The sequence below is a fragment of the Rutidosis leptorrhynchoides genome, chromosome 2, assembly GCF_046630445.1.
Source record: "Rutidosis leptorrhynchoides isolate AG116_Rl617_1_P2 chromosome 2, CSIRO_AGI_Rlap_v1, whole genome shotgun sequence".
Lineage (NCBI taxonomy): Eukaryota > Viridiplantae > Streptophyta > Magnoliopsida > Asterales > Asteraceae > Rutidosis > Rutidosis leptorrhynchoides.
Genome location: NC_092334.1, coordinates 648,426,640 through 648,450,195, shown reverse-complemented (window position 1 = coordinate 648,450,195; position 23,556 = coordinate 648,426,640). Strand labels below are relative to the sequence as shown.

At 35.0% G+C, this 23,556-nt stretch overlaps 1 protein-coding gene and 1 long non-coding RNA gene across 4 annotated transcripts; both read left to right on the top strand.

Annotated features, from left to right (window-relative positions):
• Positions 1-572: 572 nt before the first annotated feature.
• On the top strand, positions 573-7,219 carry LOC139893772 (cinnamoyl-CoA reductase 1-like). Its single transcript, XM_071876960.1, has 6 exons — positions 573-754; positions 4,444-4,613; positions 5,355-5,540; positions 6,084-6,246; positions 6,414-6,603; positions 6,892-7,219. The coding sequence occupies exons 1-6, from the start codon at positions 634-636 to the stop codon at positions 7,028-7,030; spliced, it is 969 nt and encodes a 322-aa protein (XP_071733061.1). The 5' UTR covers positions 573-633; the 3' UTR covers positions 7,031-7,219.
• Positions 7,220-8,106: 887 nt separating this feature from the next.
• Positions 8,107-22,811, top strand: LOC139893771 (uncharacterized). 3 transcript variants are annotated; one of them, XR_011774698.1, is made up of 8 exons: positions 8,107-8,376; positions 19,768-19,833; positions 20,086-20,171; positions 20,252-20,291; positions 21,047-21,157; positions 21,283-21,362; positions 22,170-22,408; positions 22,689-22,811. It is a non-coding gene; the product is annotated as an uncharacterized lncRNA (long non-coding RNA). The 3 variants fall into 3 exon arrangements; XR_011774699.1 differs by lacking the exon at positions 8,107-8,376 and having other exon boundaries at positions 19,698-20,171; positions 21,084-21,157; XR_011774697.1 differs by lacking the exon at positions 8,107-8,376 and having other exon boundaries at positions 19,698-20,171.
• Positions 22,812-23,556: the final 745 nt, after the last annotated feature.

Here is a 23,556-nt window from a genome sequence, read left to right as displayed (position 1 = left end):
AATTCTGTGTAATATCATCTTTAAATTATATCACGAATACATATTAAATAATTATATATTTTTTATTTAAGTAAAAGATTAATAAAGTAATTTATTTATTTATTTATTTATTTATTTTTTTATCCTATATACTAGAACTCATGGAAGAATTCGTAGTTTTAGTTCAACTTGATTGTCGTTTTGAGTTTACGTCCACACTATAAAGCTAATTTGTAAGATTTTCCTGTAAAATTCGTGATTTCTTACAAAATAGATCAAAACTTTTTTTTTTTAACTCGCATTCAAAACGAAGTCCCGGCGCGAAGCGAACGCTTCACAACTAGTTAGTATCTAAATATTCCGACTGTATCATTTTCTCTTCATTCTTTCTCTTCCTAAATAAATCGGGAATACAACGTTGTTTTTGTTTCTACTTTTGTGTCTAAAAAAACATGAGAATATGGAGTAATATACATAATTAAGGGTCTAAAATAAAGTTGAAAAGAACACGAGGGACTAAACTTGAATTCCACCGCTGAGTTTAAGAGTCACACAAAGTGACACCAGTACGCTTGGTACCGTGGTCTATATCAACACCAATACAAAGTAAATTCCGTTTTTAAGTTTGATTGTGTTTAAGAGTGACTATTTCTCATGGCAACAATCAAGGGAAAAATCGTGTGTGTAACAGGTGCAGGTGGTTTTGTAGGATCTTGGTTAGTCAAGCATTTGCTCTCTAAAAGCTACACTGTTCATGGCACCGTTAGAAACCCTTGTAATTACTCTTCCCATTATTATTATTATTATTATTATTATGAAATGGAAATTATATTAACTTAAAAGTTTTAAAACTTACAAAAAATTAGTGGGAAGCCTAGAGACAATCTGGGCCCCCACACCTCTAGCAATAGCAAAACCTATCCTAGTAAAAATATGAGCAGCAGCACCGGCACCAATATCTTGCGCCATCGAAATCTTCTGAACCCGCTTTAGCAAAGAAACAGCCTCCTTCTCTAATTCCCCAAGCGAAGAAAATGAGAAAGGAATGAAACCATAACCAATCGCCTGACAGCTAGATTCGTACTTGACCCGCTTCCGACGAGCCGCATCAACCACAGCACGTCCAGGGACGAAGTTAGAAAGCCCAGACTGTGTCAAAGGAGAAGACCCTGTCAGGTCAACACAAACATCACGACCACGATCCCAGGAATAAAGTAACACATCTGCAGGTCTGAGGGCCCTGTCGTTCCCTCCAGACAACCCAATGTCAACCTCCTTTCTCGCTGAAATCCCAGATCGATAACAAACATCAACAAGGGAATCCCGAACAACATTATGTCGATGCTTAATACCCACCATACCAGCACAAGACACCGCGTGATCCCCGAAAGTATCCCCATGAAAAACCCGTGAACAGGCAGAGCATGCCGTCGAGACAGAGAACAAAGGAACACCCAACCGGTAACACAACACACATCGGTAAGTCTTTGCGTTCATCGTCTGACCCAACCCCAAAATAGGGACTGCCCTTAGCCAAGCAGAGGTGTGATCCCCCTGTTGTGATTTCCACAATGCCGATTGTCGTGGAGATAAGGAAAAAGTGGATTCTGCAGAAGCGGTAACCTTTGTGAAATAAACATCTGCCAATTTCTTCATGAGTATTGGGGCAGCGACCTCACTCTGATTACCCAAAAAATCAAACCCAACCGTTTGATTAAACAGACCCAAAGCATCTTCGAAAGCACGACCAAGACCAACAATACCAGCAAGACGTAGGAGCTTGGTCTGCAACCCAGCAGACTGTAATCGAGATGCAAGGAAAGCATAATGACGAACATCTCCCGCAGAATAAACACCAAGCCCTCCAAATGCAAATGGCAAGGTGGCAAGCCGCCACTGCCAATCACCAAACCCAGGCCCTGAAGCAGTAACAATACGCTCCAAGGAAGATCGAAGGGCTCCATCGAAAGCGCGTTGAGCCGCCTCAAATATACTAGGAGGACAAGTACGCAAGGAAAAGTAGAGTTTAGAAACTCCAGTACATGCCCTAAGCAACAACAACTCACACTGAGGATCACCAAGCTTAGCAACCTTATCCATAAGCGCAATGGACTTGGTCACCCTTTGCATCACAAGATCACCAATAAACCCAGGATCGGAACTAGCGGGTGCCCCAAGCAACTTAACACCATTTAAAGGTCGAGCAATATTAGGAGGAAAGACACCTACGAGCCTGCTGCGAGGGTCCTCCGTAGGCCAGAAAATTTCAGTTTTTTCAACGTTGAGATGTAGCCCAAAACGAGGCCCGTCCTCCATAATCAAATCCAAAACCTTCCCCACCACCAAAGTGTCCCCAATAATAGTGCCATCATCCAAATACCACGCCTGAAGACATACCTCAAAATTATCTCTGATTTTAGAAACCAAGGGTTGTAAGACCAAAGCAAAAAGTAGCGGACCAAGGGGATCACCCTGTTGCACCCCCTGAGAAGACCATAAGGTGTGGTCCCCATAATACAATCTGGCTGGATTAGAGTAGCAAAATTCAACCCACTGAGAAATGCTCGGACAAAGGCGACGAACTTCACATAACATGACCGTACGATCAACTAGATTGAATGCATTCTGAAAATCAACTAATAACATCGAAAGGCCAACATCAGAACCACGATCCTCAATCAACCGATTCACAGCATGAAGAATGGCCTCACCACCTGAAGAAACACCAACACCAAATTGAAGACCATCGAAGTAACTTCCCAATGACTGGCCAACCATAGCAGCGCCAACCTTCGAAACAAGACGTCGCCAAACAGTACCCACAGCTATAGGACGAATACCACCACCGGGCTTGACAAGTGGTGTGAGGGGAGCACTAGCTATATACTCTCCTAATTCCATAGGGCACCTTCCAGCTAGAAAGAGATTAACCACCCCGGTAATTGAGTCAACCAACTCATCTGAGACTGCCACAGCAGCACCACTCAAGCAATCCATAAGGTGTTGAGCACGCAAACCATCCCTACCACATGATGTGCCACGAGGAAAACTTTTAATCTGACCCAAAACAACAGCAGAAGTCGTAACGAGATGAATGTGATCAACCGGCATATCAGGCAATGATGGAGCTATAGAGGAAGGGTGCTTAGACTGTAAATCCGCAAGTGTGGCATCATTATAAGGAGCAACGCCTGATGAAGAAAGAACACGAGCTGCAGCGGTGTAATGGCCATCGCAAATCTTCCTACGACACTGTTTGATATTACGCTGTTCCAAATCAAGGCCCTCATCATCAACCACTGACAAAATAGGAGAATCCTCTGCCAAAGACTCTCCCACAAGCTGTAAACTACCACCCGCTGTCCCCCAAGAGCGAATAGCACTGGAAATATTCTCTTCCTGATGCCGACGCTTTATCGAAGACCGAGACTCACGACTACTCCGTGGCCGAAAGGTTTTAAGGGTACAAAGGGGTAACACCAACAAAGAGACCCAAGTAGAAATGTCATCAGGCTTAGAGATCACCTTATCAAGAGCACCTTTCAAAACCCGAGAAAACCCCAAACGACACTTGGGAGGGATAGACTTAACCGTGCGAAACCCCTTAGAGAACAAACGATCAAGGAGAGCCACGTCAAAACCATCGTTATGATCTCGCACCGAACCATCCACAAGACTAAGTCGAGCAGGAGAAGAGGGAGCTTGTGGCTTGGTGAAATTATGAAGCACAAAACGAACAACACCATCGTTATTATTATTATTACTAGTTCTTCTTTTAAAGAAATTGTTTCTTTAATTTAGTGGGTGTTAAGCGTTTATAATTGTCTATGTTATAGTATTAGGCTATCAATCAATTTAAAGTTTGTAGATATAAGATATCATATTCCTATTAGAAAAAATGTGTAAGAGTATGCTTGATATTGTTGATTATTGTAGTAGGTGTTTAACTGCTTGTAAAAATAAGGCTAGTGATATTTCCAAATCAATTTTTGATAGATCAACATGATTGTAACAGTATACCCCTTAAATGATAGTTTAGACAATTTTAATGCTAATATTTATATGAGGGTATTTTGGGAACATTACACCAATTTGACTAGGCTACTAGTTTTTAAATGTCTGTTCCTTACAAAATAACAATTATTCCGTAAATAAGGAGTACTATATATGTTGATGTTTGAATTTAATTATTTGCTCTAGAAGGCAATCACAAACACACCTAACTAACATGTGGGCTGGTCTGAAAATAATGTAATAAACTTGCACCCTTGTATATTGTGTACTTGATGATCTTTTTTTCTAGGCTTAAATTTTTTGTTTATGCGGGTCGAATATGAATGATAAAATTTATTTTTTTTGTTGTAATTTAGTTGTAAAACGAGCTGGGGCGATACCCCCTTTGGTGGCACTGTGTTCCGCCTCTGGTCGAATTTGTTGCTTAATATGTTGATTTTATATTGACAGCGGATGAGAAATATGCTCATTTAAAGAGACTAGACAAAGCATCAGAAAACTTGAAGTTATTCAAGGCTGATCTTCTCGACTACGAGTCAATTTGTGCAGCCATTGTGGGATGTGATGGTGTGTTTCATACTGCCAGTCCTGTTCCATCTAGTTCTGTACCAAATCCCGAGGTAAGTTTCACACTTTCACTCAAATGTTCACTATATTTTGTATTTTGACTATTAATGGCAATTTAACCCGTTTACAAAGGAAGATGTTTTATTTTTTTAAATAAGTAGACCTGTAAATAGTGACGGAGCTTGAACTTGTACATTTGGGGGCCGGGATCACTATAACTAGAGGTTGAACTTCTTCATTGTGGAGCAAGATCACTATAATAGTTAATTAAGTTATTTCAAAAATTGTATGAATATGAATTTTATTTAGTTGATACAAATGTCCGGACTGTCGTAACTCAAAGGGCTACAAATTTTATCTTTGTTGTGGGGGCCAAAGCCCCTTCCTACCCTCACTAAGCTTCGTATTGAGGTATAACAGAGAGTGAAAAACATGGCAAACGCAGCGAAAAAGATAAGAGAACATGATCAAAATATGTGTCAACCATTAAGTGAATTAGGCCAATTAGATTGGTTTTATCGACCTACATATCGTTACTCATATATTAATGATTGGTCATTTTTGTGTTATGCTATCTTTTTCATTATTTTTTGCTGAAAAAATATATATTCTAAAACAAACAAGACCCACACAATGCTGAAGAATGGAATGATACGTATGAAGATCTTGGTCAATTCGATTAACATAAAGCTGAACGAGTTGAAAATGGCCCAGATGCTATTTTAAAGTATATGATGATGATTACTATTGTAATTTTGCTATCTATAAGTTTGAGTACTTTCTTTTCATTGCAGGTAGAATTGATTGAGCCAGCCGTTAACGGTACACTAAATGTCCTTAAGGCTTGTTGTGAAGTAAATGTGAAGAAGGTTGTGTTCGTGTCCTCTGTAGCTGCTGTTATGATGATACCTAACAAACCCGTTGATCAACCAATGGACGAGACTTTTTGGTCAGATCAAGAATTCTGCAGATCAAATAATGTAATCATTTCAACTGTTCCTTAACGTAGCCTTATGAATTAGTCGGCCAAAGGTTGAACTTCACGTTTAGAAAATAAAATAATAATATAATAATAATATTAAAAGAACGTAAACTTATGATGCCAACTCTTGTTTGTATCATAAGTGACATATTTCTAAATTTTCACCTTTCATTACAAACAAATCATGATCAAAAAAGTACTTCACTTTGCAATAATGAATGACTCTGGATACACGTGGCGCGTACTGCGTACTATGTCATTTTTGCCATTAACTTCCTAAACTATTTCGGTCATTGCAAGCTAGAAGTGGCAAAATATGATTGCAGGTTAAAAGGGGTCACTTTTTTGGTTGTTTATAAACAAGTAGCATGTCAAATATTTCTACAGTTATTATATTATTTCAGTTTTATTCTAGTTTAAGGTTACTATATTTTTGAATACTACAGTTTGGGCAACATTTGACCCTTGTCCCTTTTAAGCAAGACATTCAACATAAACCAAATTGAGCCATTCATAAGTTATGATAAAAATTGCTATACAGGATTGGTATTGTCTTTCGAAGACACAAGCAGAGAGCCAAGCATGGGAATTTTCAAAAAGAAACGGTATCGATTTTCTGTCCGTATGCCCAACTCTAGTTATCGGGCCAATACTGCAGAGCACAATGAATGCTAGTAGCTTGGTTCTTATTAAGCTCCTTAAAGGTCGGTATTTTTATATTACTAATGCGCTATATTCTCTTCTGTGTGTGTTTGTCTACATCCTTTTTAATATCTTGTGATTGTGTTTGTATTAACTTTATCGATTTGACATTTTGTAAATGTTCGAGTTATAAGTGGTATCTTTTTATTTCATTTTTGCGTGTCTACAGAAGGATATGAAGAACTGGAGAACAGACTGAGGCTACTTGTAGATGTACGTGATCTGGCCGAAGCGCTGATTTTGGTATATGAAAAACCCGAGGCCAATGGAAGATACATATGCACATCGCACCCGATTCGGGCTAAGGAATTGGTAGAAATATTGAAGAAATATTATCCTGACTACAAGTATCCAAAAAAGTGGGTTTGTTTCTATATTACTCTTTCTATTCTGGGAATATTTCGTTGACTTCCTATTTTAGACATTTTCCGAGTAAAAAAATGTTATAATCGTGAATAGAAATAAAGGGCGAAATTGCATATATTTAGGCGAAACACTTGTTTATATTTACAAACAGTTAGGATCTTTTTGTTTATTAGTAAGAATCAATCTTTTTGGTAAACAAATGTTGATCTGATTGAAAAGATTTGAGTTTGTGTTTGTTTTTAGTCCACACTAACTCTATTTTACTTCAATGGGACTGGTAGATTTATTGAGCCAAAAGGATTATATTCAGTTACATCCGAGAAACTACAGAAGCTGGGGTGGCGTTATAGACCACTTGAAGAAACGCTTGTTGACTCGGTCGAGAATTATGCCCAAAACGGTCTTCTGGGTTCGAAATAGATAAGTCTGCACTTGGTTTCATATACTCAACATGTAATAAGATGAACTATCGTGCTTTTGGGCTAAACTATTTGTTTGTCACCTAGCAGAATGAATAAGTTGTGAACCGTATATATTGTTATTGTTATGTTTATTATAAATATATATAATGGTTTGTTCAGTATTTTGCTGGCTATAAAGGAATCAAGTTGAAGCATTTTGAAAATATGAGGGTTGGATCATCTATTTTTCTTTTAGTTTACAAATTACAACTATTACTATTATTTTCTTTTTTGATTTTTTTTTCTTAAAGAAAATAGCTCATATATTAAGATATGGAACATCAAATTACAAATCAATGGCACAGGATATAGTGATATACCCTACCCCAAAACAACAAACGAACAAATACCCAAAATGCCACCTAACCTCAACAGCAACAACTAATAACATCAAAGAATACCTTGACAAATACACTCGACTGATTATAAGTTGTCGCATCAAATGTCAAACTAATATAATGCAAATTTCATGTTAGACCATATATGTTTGATTATCCCTTAATTGAATGGTTCAGAATGCTGAACCATTCAGTATTCATCGCGTTTGTCTATAATATCTGAATGACATTGGTGTTGACTCGTTCAACATTCACTACTAGACCATTCAAAGTTGAAATAATATCTTACCATTAAGCACATAATGGTAAGATATGTTGTGATCAATTGTAAGCGTAGTTATGTTGTTGTAACCGTACTTATGTTTTCAATAAAATGTGATAATAATGAAACCGGCTATCAATAATCAATAATAATAATAATAATAATAATAATAATAATAATAATAATAATAATAATAATAATAATAATAATAATAATCTATCTATATCTATATCTATATCTATATCTATACTCTATACTATATATAATAACAAACATAAAAATAGGTCATTTTATATAATAACAATTAATCCTAGCCTTCTATCTCTAATTAACGCTTAATCTTGACCATTAAAATTTTTATATTATGATTATGACCTCATAATCTTTAAATTAGCAATATTGAGACTAAAATAGGCTTAAACATTAGAAAAAAAAGACGGGATGAAAGATAGAAAACAGGGATTCTTCAAAATTCAATTTAGTGTTCACAAATTCACTTTCATTCACCACATAAAAGGAAAACCTAGCTTTCTTCTAAAATGCTCGCCACTAATCATGATTTTACCCACAAGGTTGATGATCTCGCGATTTACAGGTATGTGATTTTGGCATCTCATTATTGAAATTAGGGTTTTTTGAGGAACAAAAACTATGAACAAGATTCTCAAGTCTACATATGAGAAATCATGGATTTGCGACTAAGAGGTATACGATTTCGAAAGTGTAATGACCCGCACTTTTTCGATCGTTCTATACTTATAAGATTAATATTTACATAAATTAAACCTTACCAACATGATAAGCAATCCAAATTGTTGAGACTTATGTTTTTGAAATGAGTTTTACACAACGTTTGACCGTCTAGTTTGACCGATGATATCACGAACTATATAACATATGATAATTATACGTTTGTGTATATATATATGTATATATACATATTTAACATGATCTAAGGATGTTTTAATATCTCATTTTGTATTAATAACAATAAGTTATAAGTATATTTTGAAACTACTAACTTAAGTTTTCAAAACGATAACCATACGTAACGTTATTTGACATAAATACTTATAACATATAATGTTTATACATATATCGTATATGTAATGTATTTAATCACTTTTAAAGACTTAAATACATAAAACAATATAAGTATATTCACAAAAGATAGCTATATTTGAATTCTCATTCCATTTTTCACAAGATTTTCTATACGTATATCTAGAGTATATGTACTCGTATCATACCTAACCTCTATACGTATTTACTATTGGTATATACACATCAAATCACCACCAACCAGCCCTTGTTCAATGCCTTATGTATAAGGTAACTACTTTTGTTATCTAGTATGACAATTTCACATGATTAAAAGATTTTTTCACAAAATTACAAACTTATACACCTTTTACACCACCATTTATACTCCATTCCATTTTCATTTTACTACACATTTCTTTAACCAAAAACACACTCTTAAGAAACTCCATAACCATTCAGCTAGTATCCATGAAGATCTAGCCATAAAAACATCACTTAAACACCATAAGAAAAACCTTACAAAAACACTTCAAGAATCCTTTCAAGAACACAAGTTTACTTCCAATCTTTCATCCAACTCCATCACTCTTTTGGTTCTAGATTTTTTACTTCTCTTTTACAGCAATCTTGTCCAAGTAACTTGAGGTAGTAACTTTGTTCATAACCTTATTCGATTCATATATATATAGCTATCTTATTTTGTGGTATAAAATTTTAACAACAAGAACATAGTTTGAATGTTTTCAAACTTGTTTGCAAACTAAATAGATCCTTCTAACTTAACTTTTAAAATACTTCAAGACCTGTAATATAACATAAATATATGCTAATTTAACAAGGTATAACTTGGTTTTTCAAAGAACACCTTAAAAACTGTTTTTACGACGTCGGAGTGCAACCGGGGGCTGTTTGGGGTTGGATAATTAAAAACCATCTTGAACTTTGAATTGGAGGTTTATATTCTGGAAAAATGATATTTCTTATGAATATGTTAACACATAAAAATTTCATGATTTAATTCAAAGTATAAGTGTTTTTAGAAAAATGGTCATTAAATGATATTTTTGTAACAAAAATGATTAACTTCATAAGTTTCACCAAAGTTTGACCTTTGACCTGTGATTTCGAATACAAACTAAAGTATTTACAGTTCATATTCTTAAAGAGGGACTCGATCCAAGGAAGTGGCAAGTTGAACCAACGAAAACGGAGTTGTAACGAAGAAACTATGACCAAAACAAAATCGGATATCCAAGACTTATTTAGTCACGAAAATAATTGGAGAAAAATTAAATAAATCACATCTTTTTAAAATAACATGATATTTTATATATATGTACTCATAATTTAATTTTATATGGTTCAGGATCACCCGTAAACAATACGAGAAGATTAATCATAAGATCCCATGATTGTACGCAACACGTCATTTGACAACACCGGTACTTTATGTACGCAACACGTCATTTGACAACACCGGTACCGTGGGTCAAGATTAATCTCGACCAATACATATTCGATGGGGGTTTTATTTATTTCATTGGGGGTTTATTAAACACCTAAAAATGAACTATTAAAATTGAATTACTAACATCGAGCTGCTAACTACGGACTAAGGAATTATTAAAAGTATTAAAAGTATAACAAGTATATATATGTGACGATTTTTTAAAAAGAAAAGGTATTGATATATTATATATGGATAGGTTCGTGATATCAATCGGAGACCAAGTCGAAATTACATATCTTCAAGACAAAAGTGAGTATATAGTCCCACTTTTAAACTCTAAGTATTTCGGGATGAGAATACATGTATTTTATGTTTTACGTTATGGACACAAGTAACTGAAAAATATATTCTACGTTGAGTTGTACCACTGGCATACTTCCCTGTAGCTTGGTAACTATTATTTACAGCGTTATTGTAAACGCGAATCCTGTTGATAGATCTATCGGGCCTGACAACCCCAACCGGACTGGACGACCAGTATTCAACGGTTGCACAGTACTTCGTTTCGTAACTACACTTGGTACGGTGTAGTAAGATTTCATAATAAAGGGAATATGCGACGTGATTAAATGTTAAGTATAGTTACCAAGTGCTCAACCACTTAGAATATTTTTATTAAAATGTTTATATATGAAATCTTGTGGTCTATATATATATTGCTGCCGGCATTAAACCTATATCTCACCAACTTTATGTTGACGTTTTAAGCATGTTCATTCTCAGGTGATAATTAGAAGCTTCCGCTGCAACATGTTGAATTTAAACAAGATCTTGAGTATGCATATTTGTGTCAAAAATAAAACTGCATATCGGAGGATTTGTAATGTAAAATATGCTAGAAATCGTATTGTTATCATCACATGTAAAGTTTGTAAGTCTAAGATTATCGCTAAACGATAATCATCTTTATATTGTCTAAAGCTTGTATTATCATAAGAGTTATGGTTTGTAATGTAAAATAAATGCAGTTGTTCTTTTAAAAATGTCGCATATAGAGGTCAATACCTCGCAATGAAATCATACGTTATCTAACACGTTCTTATGGTTAAGGACGGGTTATGACATGTGGTATCAGAGCGGTGGTCTTAGCGAACCAGGTTTGCATTAGTGTGTCTAACTGATAAGTCGTTAGGATACATTAGTAAGTTTGGACTTTGACCGGGTCTGATTTAAAAACCATTGCTTATCATTGTTGGTTAAAATTTATATGTAAATATTATGTAGTACTAATGGGTTAGTTGTTGTGTGATAGATGTCGGGCTCAAAACTTGTTATCACATTCTCGACTCCGAACCAGAATCTTCAGATGGTGTTCCAGTCATTAACCTATCCGATGACGAAAATAATATCTTTGGGGAAGACTCACAAATTCCGGATGAACCGACTATAGAGAACCCGGAAAGTGAACCCGAGGAGGAAAGTGAACCCGAGGAGGAAAGTGAACCCGAGGAGGAAAGTGAACCCGAGGAAGAAATACAGGAAATTACAAAAGACAAGTTCGAACTAGGAAAGAAACGAAAGGCTAATGAATTAGAAAATTCAAATCCCGAGTTTAGTAAGGATGATGTGGCACCAACTCCACTAGACACTACCACCCCTATTCCCGTTATTCCTATTCGTTCTATCCCGGCATCCAGTTCTTCAGCCCCACAGCCAAAATATAGGCATACAGCTAGGATAAGCGTTAGGCCATTCCTTGAACCTAAACGTCCTAGAAAATAGACCAAACGATGCGCTGCCGTATTAAACCATGGGATCATATGATGTTTTGTATAATATTATTAGTGTGGTTTGCTTAATGTTCGATGTAAGATAAGTATATGTAAAATAGTGAAGTATGAAATGCAATAATTTTCCATGGTTAAGTATTATTTAGATTGTAGTAATTGGTTCTGTACTAAGCTATTAAGTATGAACATTAACGGGTAGGTACTACCCTAGATATAATTATAAAATGCTAATAAGAAGAAAAGGCTTTTATAATAATACCTGGTTCATATTGTTAACAAGCTATAATGTACTATAAATACACACTACATCTATAATATTCCATGTGAATAATTATTTTCTTTCATTAGGAAATGGCGCGATTGAATCGAATGACGGAACAAGAAGTCGAGGAATTCATCAACCAGCGAGTGAACGACAGAATGTTATGGGTCGAAGCTGCAAGAGCTGCTGCAGTTAACCCAAATCCTCGTGTAGGATGTACCTACAAGACTTTTCAAGCTTGCAAGCCCTCATCATTCAGTGGAACGGAAGGACCGATCGGTTTAACCCGGTGGATAGAAAAGATGGAGACTGTGTTTAAAATCAGTGGTTGTGTTGAAAAGGACATGACCAAGTATGCATCGTGCACTTTACAAGATAGTGCACTCACGTGGTGGAAAAATTTTGTGAAGGCTGTAGGAGGAGATGTAGCTTATGATACTCCATGGGAAGAATTCAAAACAATGTTAATCAACGAATATTGTCCAAGGAACGAGGTTAGGAAGTTGGAAGATGAATTACGAAGTCTGAAGGTTATTGGTACTGAAATCACCAACTACAATCAGCGATTCATGGAATTAGTTTTGCTATGTCCTGAATTGGTCCCAACCGAAGAACGGAAGATTGAAATGTACAAAGATGGTTTGCCCAAAAAGGTCAAGGCAAATGTTACAGCATCGAAACCTAAGACAATTCATGAAGCTATAACCATGGCAAACGAGCTAATGGATCAGGTCATCATGGATAAGAAAGTATCCAATACTGATGTGAAGGTATCAGGTAACAAAAGAAAGTGGAATGGAAATTATGATCGAGGTAACCAACAACAATCTTTTAAGAAACAAGAAATCACGCAAGGTGCGGGTAGTGGTTTAAGCTTTGGTTACAAAGGACAAAATCCTTTATGTAACCGATGCCACAAACATCACTCTGGCTACTGTAATGTGGTATGCAACAAATGTAATCGAAAGGGTCATCTTGCTGAAGATTGTAGGGCCCTCGTTACAAATACAAATGGTACCAAGACTCCTGCCACCAATGCAAATAGAACTGCTTTGGCTACCATTACTTGTTATGGGTGTGGAAAACAAGGTCACTATAAGAGCCAGTGTCCGAATCCAGAGAAGAATAATGGATCTGCACGTGGAAGAGCATTTGTTATTAATGCTAGAGAGGCGTGTGAAGACCCGGAGCTTGTTACGGGTACGTTTACCATTAATAACTTATCCGCATCTATTATATTTGATACTGGTGCCGATAGAAGTTACGTGAGTAGAGGTTTTTACGCTAAATTGAATTGTTCATCATTACCTCTAGATGCTAAGTACATGATTGAGTTAGCTAATGGTAAACTAATTAAAGCCGATAAAATTTGCCGTGATTGTAAAATAAATTTAGCCGGAGAAACATTTAAAATTGACTTAATACCCGTAGAATTAGGAAGTTTTGATGTAATAGTCGGCATGGACTGGATGTCCAAAGTAGGAGCTGAAGTTGTGTGTGCCAAGAAGGCAATTCGCATTCCTTGTAAGGATAAAATGCCGGTGATGATTTATGGAGAGAAGGGTAACTCAAAGCTAAAACTCATTAGCTGTTTGAAAGCCAAGAAGTGTTTAGAAAAGGGATGTTATGCTATTCTAGCACATGTTAATAAAGTCGAAAAGAAAGAAAAAGAGAAGTGCATCAACGACGTGCCTGTGGCAAGAGATTTTCCTGAAGTTTTTCCGGAAGAGTTGCCGGGACTACCTCCATTTAGATCTGTAGAATTTCAAATAGATTTAGTACCAGGAGCTGCACCAGTTGCCCGTGCTCCATATAGACTTGCACCGTCCGAGTTAAAAGAACTTCAGAGTCAGTTAAAAGAATTACTGGATCGTGGATTCATACGACCAAGTACTTCACCGTGGGGAGCTCCGATTCTATTTGTTAAAAAGAAAGATGGATCTTTTAGGATGTGTATAGATTATCGTGAATTAAATAAGTTAACTATCAAAAATCGGTATCCACTACCGAGAATTGACGACTTATTTGATCAACTCCATGGATCATGTGTGTACTCGAAAATTGACCTAAGATCGGGCTATCATCAATTACGCGTCAAAGAAGAAGATATACCGAAAACTGCTTTTCGGACACGTTATGGTCATTACGAATTTTTGGTCATGCCGTTTGGGTTGACAAATGCGCCAGCTGTATTCATGGACCTCATGAATCGAGTTTGTAGTCCATATTTAGATAAGTTTGTTATTGTTTTCATTGATGACATTCTTATCTATTCCAAGAGTGAGCAAGAGCATGAGCAGCATTTAAGGTTGATATTAGAGTTGTTGAGAAAAGAACAGCTATACGCTAAATTTTCTAAGTGTGCTTTCTGGTTGAAAGAAGTGCAATTTCTTGGTCACGTTGTTAGTAGCAAAGGAATTCAGGTTGATCCAGCTAAAATTGAGGCCATTGAAAAATGGGAGACTCCTAAAACACCAATGCAGATACGCCAATTTTTGGGTTTAGCCGGTTATTATAGAAGGTTTATTCAAGATTTTTCCCGAATAGCTAAGCCGTTGACAGCATTAACGCAAAAAGGGAAGAAATACGAATGGACCTCGGAGCAGGAGAACGCATTTCAATTACTGAAGAAGAAGTTAACTACGGCGCCTATTTTATCGTTACCTGAAGGGAACGATGATTTTGAAATATATTGTGACGCTTCGCGACAAGGTTTTGGTTGTGTTCTTATGCAACGAAAGAAAGTTATTGCATACGCATCTCGACAATTGAAGATTCACGAGCGGAATTATACGACGCATGATCTAGAACTGGGAGCAGTCGTGTTTGCGTTAAAGATATGGAGACACTACTTATATGGGGTTAGATGCACTGTGTTTACTGATCATAAAAGTCTTCAACATATTTTCGATCAGAAACAGCTGAACATGAGGCAACGTAGGTGGGTCGAGCTGATAAACGACTACGATTGTGAGATTCGCTATCATCCCGGGAAAGCGAATGTAGTGGCTGACGCATTAAGCAGAAAGGAACGAGAACCAATTCGAGTACGAGCGATGAACATAAAAATTCGCATGAATCTCAACTCACAAATCAAAGAAGTTCAACGAGAAGCACTTACTAAAGAAAACATAAGAAATGAAATAATGAAGAAGTATGAGAAGCAACTCGTTATACGGGAAGATGGAATTCGATATTTTGCAAATCGTATTTGGGTACCGAAGTTGGGTGGATTAAGGAAGTTGATATTGAACGAGGCACATAAGACAAGATACTCGATACATCCTGGAGTTGGAAAGATGTACCAAGATCTTAAGACACGTTATTGGTGGCCTAATTTAAAGACAGACGTTGCAACATATGTTGGGGAATGTTTAACTTGTTCCAAAGTCAAAGCTGAACACCAAAAGCCGTCAGGGTTACTTCAACAACCAGAAATCCCAGAATGGAAATGGGATGGTATTACCATGGATTTCATCACGAAGTTACCAAAGACTGCCTGGGGATACGACACCATTTGGGTGATTGTTGATCGTCTCACCAAGTCTGCACATTTCTTGCCTATAAAGGAAACGGATAGAATGGAGAAACTATTACGATTGTATATAAAGGAAATTGTTTCAAGGCATGGAATACCTATTTCCATTATATCCGATCGTGATAGTAGATTTACCTCAAAGTTCTGGCAATCACTACAGGAGGCCCTAGGAACTCGTTTGGATATGAGCACCGCATATCATCCGCAAACTGACGGGCAGAGTGAAAGAACAATTCAGACTCTTGAAGACATGCTCAGGGCATGTGTGATCGATTTTGGAAACGGATGGGATAAGTATTTACCGTTAGCAGAATTCTCGTATAATAATAGTTATCATGCGAGCATTAAAGCTGCGCCATTTGAAGCACTGTATGGGAGGAAGTGTAGATCTCCTATCTGTTGGAATGAAGTAGGAGATCGACAATTAACTGGTCCCGAGATCATACATGAAACTACTGAAAAGATAGTACAAATTAAGGAGAGATTGAAAACAGCCCGTAGTCGCCAAAAGAGCTACGCTGATGTTCGAAGGAAACCATTAGAGTTTCAGATCGGTGACATGGTTATGTTAAAGGTATCACCATGGAAAGGTGTAATACGTTTTGGCAAAAGGGGTAAACTGAACCCAAGGTACGTAGGCCCGTTCAAGATCATCGAACGCATTGGACCGGTAGCTTATCGACTCGAGTTACCGCAACAACTCGCCGGAGTACATAATACCTTTCACGTCTCAAACCTTAAGAAGTGTCTTGCAAAGGAAGATTTCACCATTCCTCTTGAAGAAATCCATGTCGACGAGAAACTACAATTCGTCGAAGAACCAATCGAAATCATGGACCGTGAAGTTAAACAGCTCAAGCAGAGCAACATACCGATCGTTAAGGTTCGTTGGAATGCTCGAAGGGGTCCCGAGTTTACTTGGGAACGAGAGGATCAGATGAAACAAAAGTATCCACACTTGTTTCTCGATGACGCAAAATAGGTACAATTTTAAAATTTCGGGACGAAATTTATTTAACGGGTAGGTACTGTAATGACCCGCACTTTTTCGATCGTTCTATACTTATAAGATTAATATTTACATAAATTAAACCTTACCAACATGATAAGCAATCCAAATTGTTGAGACTTATGTTTTTGAAATGAGTTTTACACAACGTTTGACCGTCTAGTTTGACCGATGATATCACGAACTATATAACATATGATAATTATACGTTTGTGTATATATATGTATATATACATATTTAACATGATCTAAGGATGTTTTAATATCTCATTTTGTATTAATAACAATAAGTTATAAGTATATTTTGAAACTACTAACTTAAGTTTTCAAAACGATAACCATACGTAACGTTATTTGACATAAATACTTATAACATATAATGTTTATACATATATCGTATATGTAATGTATTTAATCACTTTTAAAGACTTAAATACATAAAACAATATAAGTATATTCACAAAAGATAGCTATATTTGAATTCTCATTCCATTTTTCACAAGATTTTCTATACGTATATCTAGAGTATATGTACTCGTATCATACCTAACCTCTATACGTATTTACTATTGGTATATACACATCAAATCACCACCAACCAGCCCTTGTTCAATGCCTTATGTATAAGGTAACTACTTTTGTTATCTAGTATGACAATTTCACATGATTAAAAGATTTTTTCACAAAATTACAAACTTATACACCTTTTACACCACCATTTATACTCCATTCCATTTTCATTTTACTACACATTTCTTTAACCAAAAACACACTCTTAAGAAACTCCATAACCATTCAGCTAGTATCCATGAAGATCTAGCCATAAAAACATCACTTAAACACCATAAGAAAAACCTTACAAAAACACTTCAAGAATCCTTTCAAGAACACAAGTTTACTTCCAATCTTTCATCCAACTCCATCACTCTTTTGGTTCTAGATTTTTTACTTCTCTTTTACAGCAATCTTGTCCAAGTAACTTGAGGTAGTAACTTTGTTCATAACCTTATTCGATTCATATATATATAGCTATCTTATTTTGTGGTATAAAATTTTAACAACAAGAACATAGTTTGAATGTTTTCAAACTTGTTTGCAAACTAAATAGATCCTTCTAACTTAACTTTTAAAATACTTCAAGACCTGTAATATAACATAAATATATGCTAATTTAACAAGGTATAACTTGGTTTTTTCAAAGAACACCTTAAAAACTGTTTTTACGACGTCGGAGTGCAACCGGGGGCTGTTTGGGGTTGGATAATTAAAAACCATCTTGAACTTTGAATTGGAGGTTTATATTCTGGAAAAATGATATTTCTTATGAATATGTTAACACATAAAAATTTCATGATTTAATTCAAAGTATAAGTGTTTTTAGAAAAATGGTCATTAAATGATATTTTTGTAACAAAAATGATTAACTTCATAAGTTTCACCAAAGTTTGACCTTTGACCTGTGATTTCGAATACAAACTAAGGTATTTACAGTTCATATTCTTAAAGAGGGACTCGATCCAAGGAAGTGGCAAGTTGAACCAACGAAAACGGAGTTGTAACGAAGAAACTATGACCAAAACAAAATCGGATATCCAAGACTTGTTTAGTCACGAAAATAATTGGAGAAAAATTAAATAAATCACATCTTTTTAAAATAACATGATATTTTATATATATGTACTCATAATTTAATTTTATATGGTTCAGGATCACCCGTAAACAATACGAGAAGATTAATCATAAGATCCCATGATTGTACGCAACACGTCATTTGACAACACCGGTACTTTATGTACGCAACACGTCATTTGACAACACCGGTACCGTGGGTCAAGATTAATCTCGACCAATACATATTCGATGGGGGTTTTATTTATTTCATTGGGGGTTTATTAAACACCTAAAAATGAACCATTAAAATTGAATTACTAACATCGAGCTGCTAACTACGGACTAAGGAATTATTAAAAGTATTAAAAGTATAACAAGTATATATATGTGACGATTTTTTAAAAAGAAAAGGTATTGATATATTATATATGGATAGGTTCGTGATATCAATCGGAGACCAAGTCGAAATTACATATCTTCAAGACAAAAGTGAGTATATAGTCCCACTTTTAAACTCTAAGTATTTCGGGATGAGAATACATGTATTTTATGTTTTACGTTATGGACACAAGTAACTGAAAAATATATTCTACGTTGAGTTGTACCACTGGCATACTTCCCTGTAGCTTGGTAACTATTATTTACAGCGGTATTGTAAACGCGAATCCTGTTGATAGATCTATCGGGCCTGACAACCCCAACCGGACTGGACGACCAGTATTCAACGGTTGCACAGTACTTCGTTTCGTAACTACACTTGGTACGGTGTAGTAAGATTTCATAATAAAGGGAATATGCGACGTGATTAAATGTTAAGTATGGTTACCAAGTGCTCAACCACTTAGAATATTTTTATTAAAATGTTTATATATGAAATCTTGTGGTCTATATATATATTGCTGCCGGCATTAAACCTATATCTCACCAACTTTATGTTGACGTTTTAAGCATGTTCATTCCCAGGTGATAATTAGAAGCTTCCGCTGCAACATGTTGAATTTAAACAAGATCTTGAGTATGCATATTTGTGTCAAAAATAAAACTGCATATCGGAGGATTTGTAATGTAAAATATGCTAGAAATCGTATTGTTATCATCACATGTAAAGTTTGTAAGTCTAAGATTATCGCTAAACGATAATCATCTTTATATTGTCTAAAGCTTGTATTATCATAAGAGTTATGGTTTATAATGTAAAATAAATGCAGTTGTTCTTTTAAAAATGTCGTATATAGAGGTCAATACCTCGCAATAAAATCATACGTTATCTAACACGTTCTAGTTCTTATGGTTATGGTTAAGGACCGGTTATGATAGAAAGGGTACGTAATTTGTCATCTTCTTTTTCAAATTAGGGTTCTTTCTTAGATCTCTGATTATTATACAATTTAGGGTTTTGTAAAGCAAAGTACCAAGCTGAATTCGGCCCCATTTGTCAGCAGCTCCTCTACCTGCTCTGTAGGTTAATGTGATTATTTTGACATGCAAAATAATTTATGTTTCATGTATCTTTGATTGTGTTATATGCACTTTTTCTTCTTTAAATGCCTTAGGACGCTGATTATTGTTCATCGTCCGTTTCTTTGAAGATATTTTCATTTTGTTTAAATCCTAGTTAAAGTAACATATACGCAAATAGATACATAGTGGTTCTCCATCTTGATATTGTATCTTATCTATATAGTTGGAGATAACAATTTTGTTCTACAGAAAATATGTTGCAGCTTTATGCTTGACTACATATAGTCGAAGATGAAGATTATATGGAGTTTTGCAGAATCTTAATAGCAATCAAGGTTTTTTTTTCATTGATTTGTTCGATAACGATTTGATCTTTTATTTGCAATGATTGTGTTTTATTTCTAACACTTCCTAGGTCCATCAAATGATAGCCCTTCAAGCTCTGCATTTAAAAGGTCTGCATATACTTCTTAAATCTATCAATGTGACCTACAAGCTTTGCATTTGACGTTTGCATATACTTCTTTAATGTATCAATGTGACCTACAAGCTTTGCATTTACTAGAGTTGAAGAGATGTTTGGTTGGATTGTAGGTTGAAACATGTCAACTTTTGTTATGGGTTGAATTTTGTTGACCCGAAAGCACTTCAGGTGTCGATATTTGGATTTGTATAACAATTGTTCCCTTATGATTAATGGTTTAATGTCGATCTTTATACGTCACAAATGTATAGTAAGATTTGATGTTTTATGATATATCATCCATCTCATGGATTTAGCTACTATATTCAAATGCTTTAGTGAAAACATATGTTTATGTTCGACCTTTTGAGAAAATTACCATCAGAATACAAATTATCAATGTTTTAATAATTTCAACAAAGATGTGTTTCATATAGTGCATATATCAGACTAAACAACTATATTGATGATAATACGTATACAAGACTACACTCGATAATCTAATATCCGAAGTTAATACTTTATGTAATTAAATATCATGAACAAGTTAAGACATGTTCTTTATGGTTTAAAGTGTTTCTTTGAGCTACTATTGATAAAAAAATAGGCCCCTAAAAATTATTGTGTTTTACGTTTGTAGAAGGCTTTGAAGATGAGAATTGTCGTTATCCATCTTTGTCCGTGATATTTTTCTGTATATGTGGTTTAGTATTTTTATTTACGTTATATATTTGTTTAGAACTTCAGGTTTATGACAAATACTTCACTAGCAACTTTTTATCAGATTCTGGATTATGCACTCTCGAAATGAGAATGGTTGTCATGATAAATATGTTGCAATGATTGATCTCAGAATAGGTAACCATCTTATTTGTTTTTGCTTTTGGTAGATTTTGTATGTATCAAGCTCTCATCTTCTTTTTCATTATATATATTTATATTTATCATGTGTTGCATAAGTTGTTATATATTTTCTACGATAGGGTTCCTCGTCTCCATCGACGGTATTGAAATTGAACATGTAATCGTCAATTCGCCGCCTCATTTCCAGTTTTATTCCAAGGTTTGTTTTTTGTTAATTTATCAACTATTACTATGTTTATTTGTGTTGTAATAATAATGCATGTTTTTTTATTTATTTCCATTTATGATTCTGAATGTTAGTTACATGCTTTTCTTTCGCTAGGTTGATTGTAGTAATAAATGTTAGTTACATTTAAAAGACATGAAACCAAGCTTCACAAGAGGTATGTTTAATCCTAAATGTGTCAAACCATTTTGTTAAATTAAGATGACGAAAAAAGACGAATTCGTCCAAATGGGTATGTTTTGTTATAAATGGGTCAAAAGGGTCAAATGGATATGTTTTATTGATTAAAAGTCAAATGGGTATGTTATATTGAAATCACGCTTGACAACATGTATGTTTTATTATAAATGGGTCTAACCACTATTGTTAAATTATAATGATAAAAAAAGTCAAACGGGTCAAATGGTTGTAGGGTTTTAGGCTTGAATCTGAGGTGGAATTTAGGGTTTTTAGAGAGGGTTGACTTTTTGAGTCAAAGGGTCTTATGGGATGGTGACTGGTGTGACAAGTGTTCTTTATGGTTTATGTGTGAGTGGCAACAGAAATTTTCCGAAATGCTGCTTATTTCTGTAAATGTTGACCAAAGTGGACCAAAAGTCAAATATGCAGGATTTTTAAGTGAAGCAGGTCTTGTGATGCTGGATTCTATTTGGATTTAGTTATGATGGTTGGTATTGTTAAGAGTATGCTTTGCTGTCGTTATGTGTTATATCCACATGTTGTTATGCATATTGAAATGATCATTTTGTATTTTCAAAGGAAATGGTTCTGTTTGTGCAGTTGTTTGAAGGGTTTGTTATGGTATTTTGGTTGAAGGCATTGGTGCAGCAGTGGTTGATGATTATGGTGGGAATGGTCGTTTTGATATGGTTTTTGGTGATGGTATGGCTTGGGTTTTTGAGATGTGGATTTTGGTGTGGAAACTGATCTTGTTTACTGCTCAAAATGATGATTTTGTGGCAGTAATTTTTGGGTGAGCGGGTCACTTGAAATGGGTATTAAGTTTCCATGGCACCAAAGTAAGTTCTTTCAAGTGATGTTATTTCACCTAAATAAAAAAATAAACAAATTATATGGGGTTACTCAGTTGTAAGTACCAGTAAATCATTATCATTATCATTATACTACATTAGATTAGATACCAAAATGGTAATAGAATAGATCAGATGATTTTAATATATTTAACATCGGCATTCCGCATTCATACTGTTACATCTTTCAACGTTATTATCTAAATCAAACATGTGATCTATTTATTTCAATGAATGTTCTAATGCTATTTATTTTAATTTCTTGCAGATAGATACATTACGCGTTATTACCTTTAAAGAGATTTAGAGTATACTCACAATAAAACAAACAACTTTCGCTATGTATACAATTCATCGACATGTTTAGAGATTACAATAATGGAGTAATCTGTGTGAAGAAGTTTCACGAGTTCAATTTTTTTTTTTTTTTCAAGTATTATGTGGGGTGGTCAGTATTTGGTTTGAAACCGTGGAACCCGAAAACCAAACCGAAACCAAACCGGAAAAAAACCAAATCGAATTTGAAAAACGGTTTTCGGATCAAGTCAAACCGAAACCGAATTTGAATTCGGTTTTCGGTTTTAAAAATTCTGAATTCGGTTTAACCGAAAACCGAATTCAAAACCGAATTCAAAATTTTTAAATATTTAATTTGTATATTTATGTTTTAATGTCATTATAATTTAGAATCCAATCAATAAAATATGTTCTCACTCATATGACGATTTGGTAGTTCACATTATAATTATATTACTCAAATTATTATGTTCTTCTTTGTAATAACATAAACAGTACACGTCATAAATATTAATAAATCATCGAGTTCTTTATAATTTAATAGTACATCATTGTATTAGGATATAAATAACTAAGACATCAGTAACGCCACAATTAAATCACCATCGTCCTCAGTTTTTTCATAATATTCGGTTTTAACCGAAAACCAAACCGAATCCGAATTCGAATTCGGTTTTCGGTTCGGTTCGGTTTTAACTTTGAATTCGGTTTTCGGTTCGGTTTTGCCCAAAAAAAAAATTCAAAACCGAATACACCGAAACGAATAAACCGAACAAACCGAAAACCGAACCGATGAACACCCCTATATTATGATTTTCAACTTTGTGTTATTTGTTTTA

Bases quoted from the DNA above. Each gene is read 5' to 3' on its own strand.
- LOC139893772 (XM_071876960.1), top strand. From the start codon at position 634: ATGGCAACAATCAAGGGAAAAATCGTGTGTGTAACAGGTGCAGGTGGT. The intron at 755-4,443 runs GTAATTACTCTT...TTATATTGACAG, and splicing joins TGGCACCGTTAGAAACCCTT to CGGATGAGAAATATGCTCAT. The intron at 6,604-6,891 runs GTGGGTTTGTTT...TGGGACTGGTAG, and splicing joins GACTACAAGTATCCAAAAAA to ATTTATTGAGCCAAAAGGAT.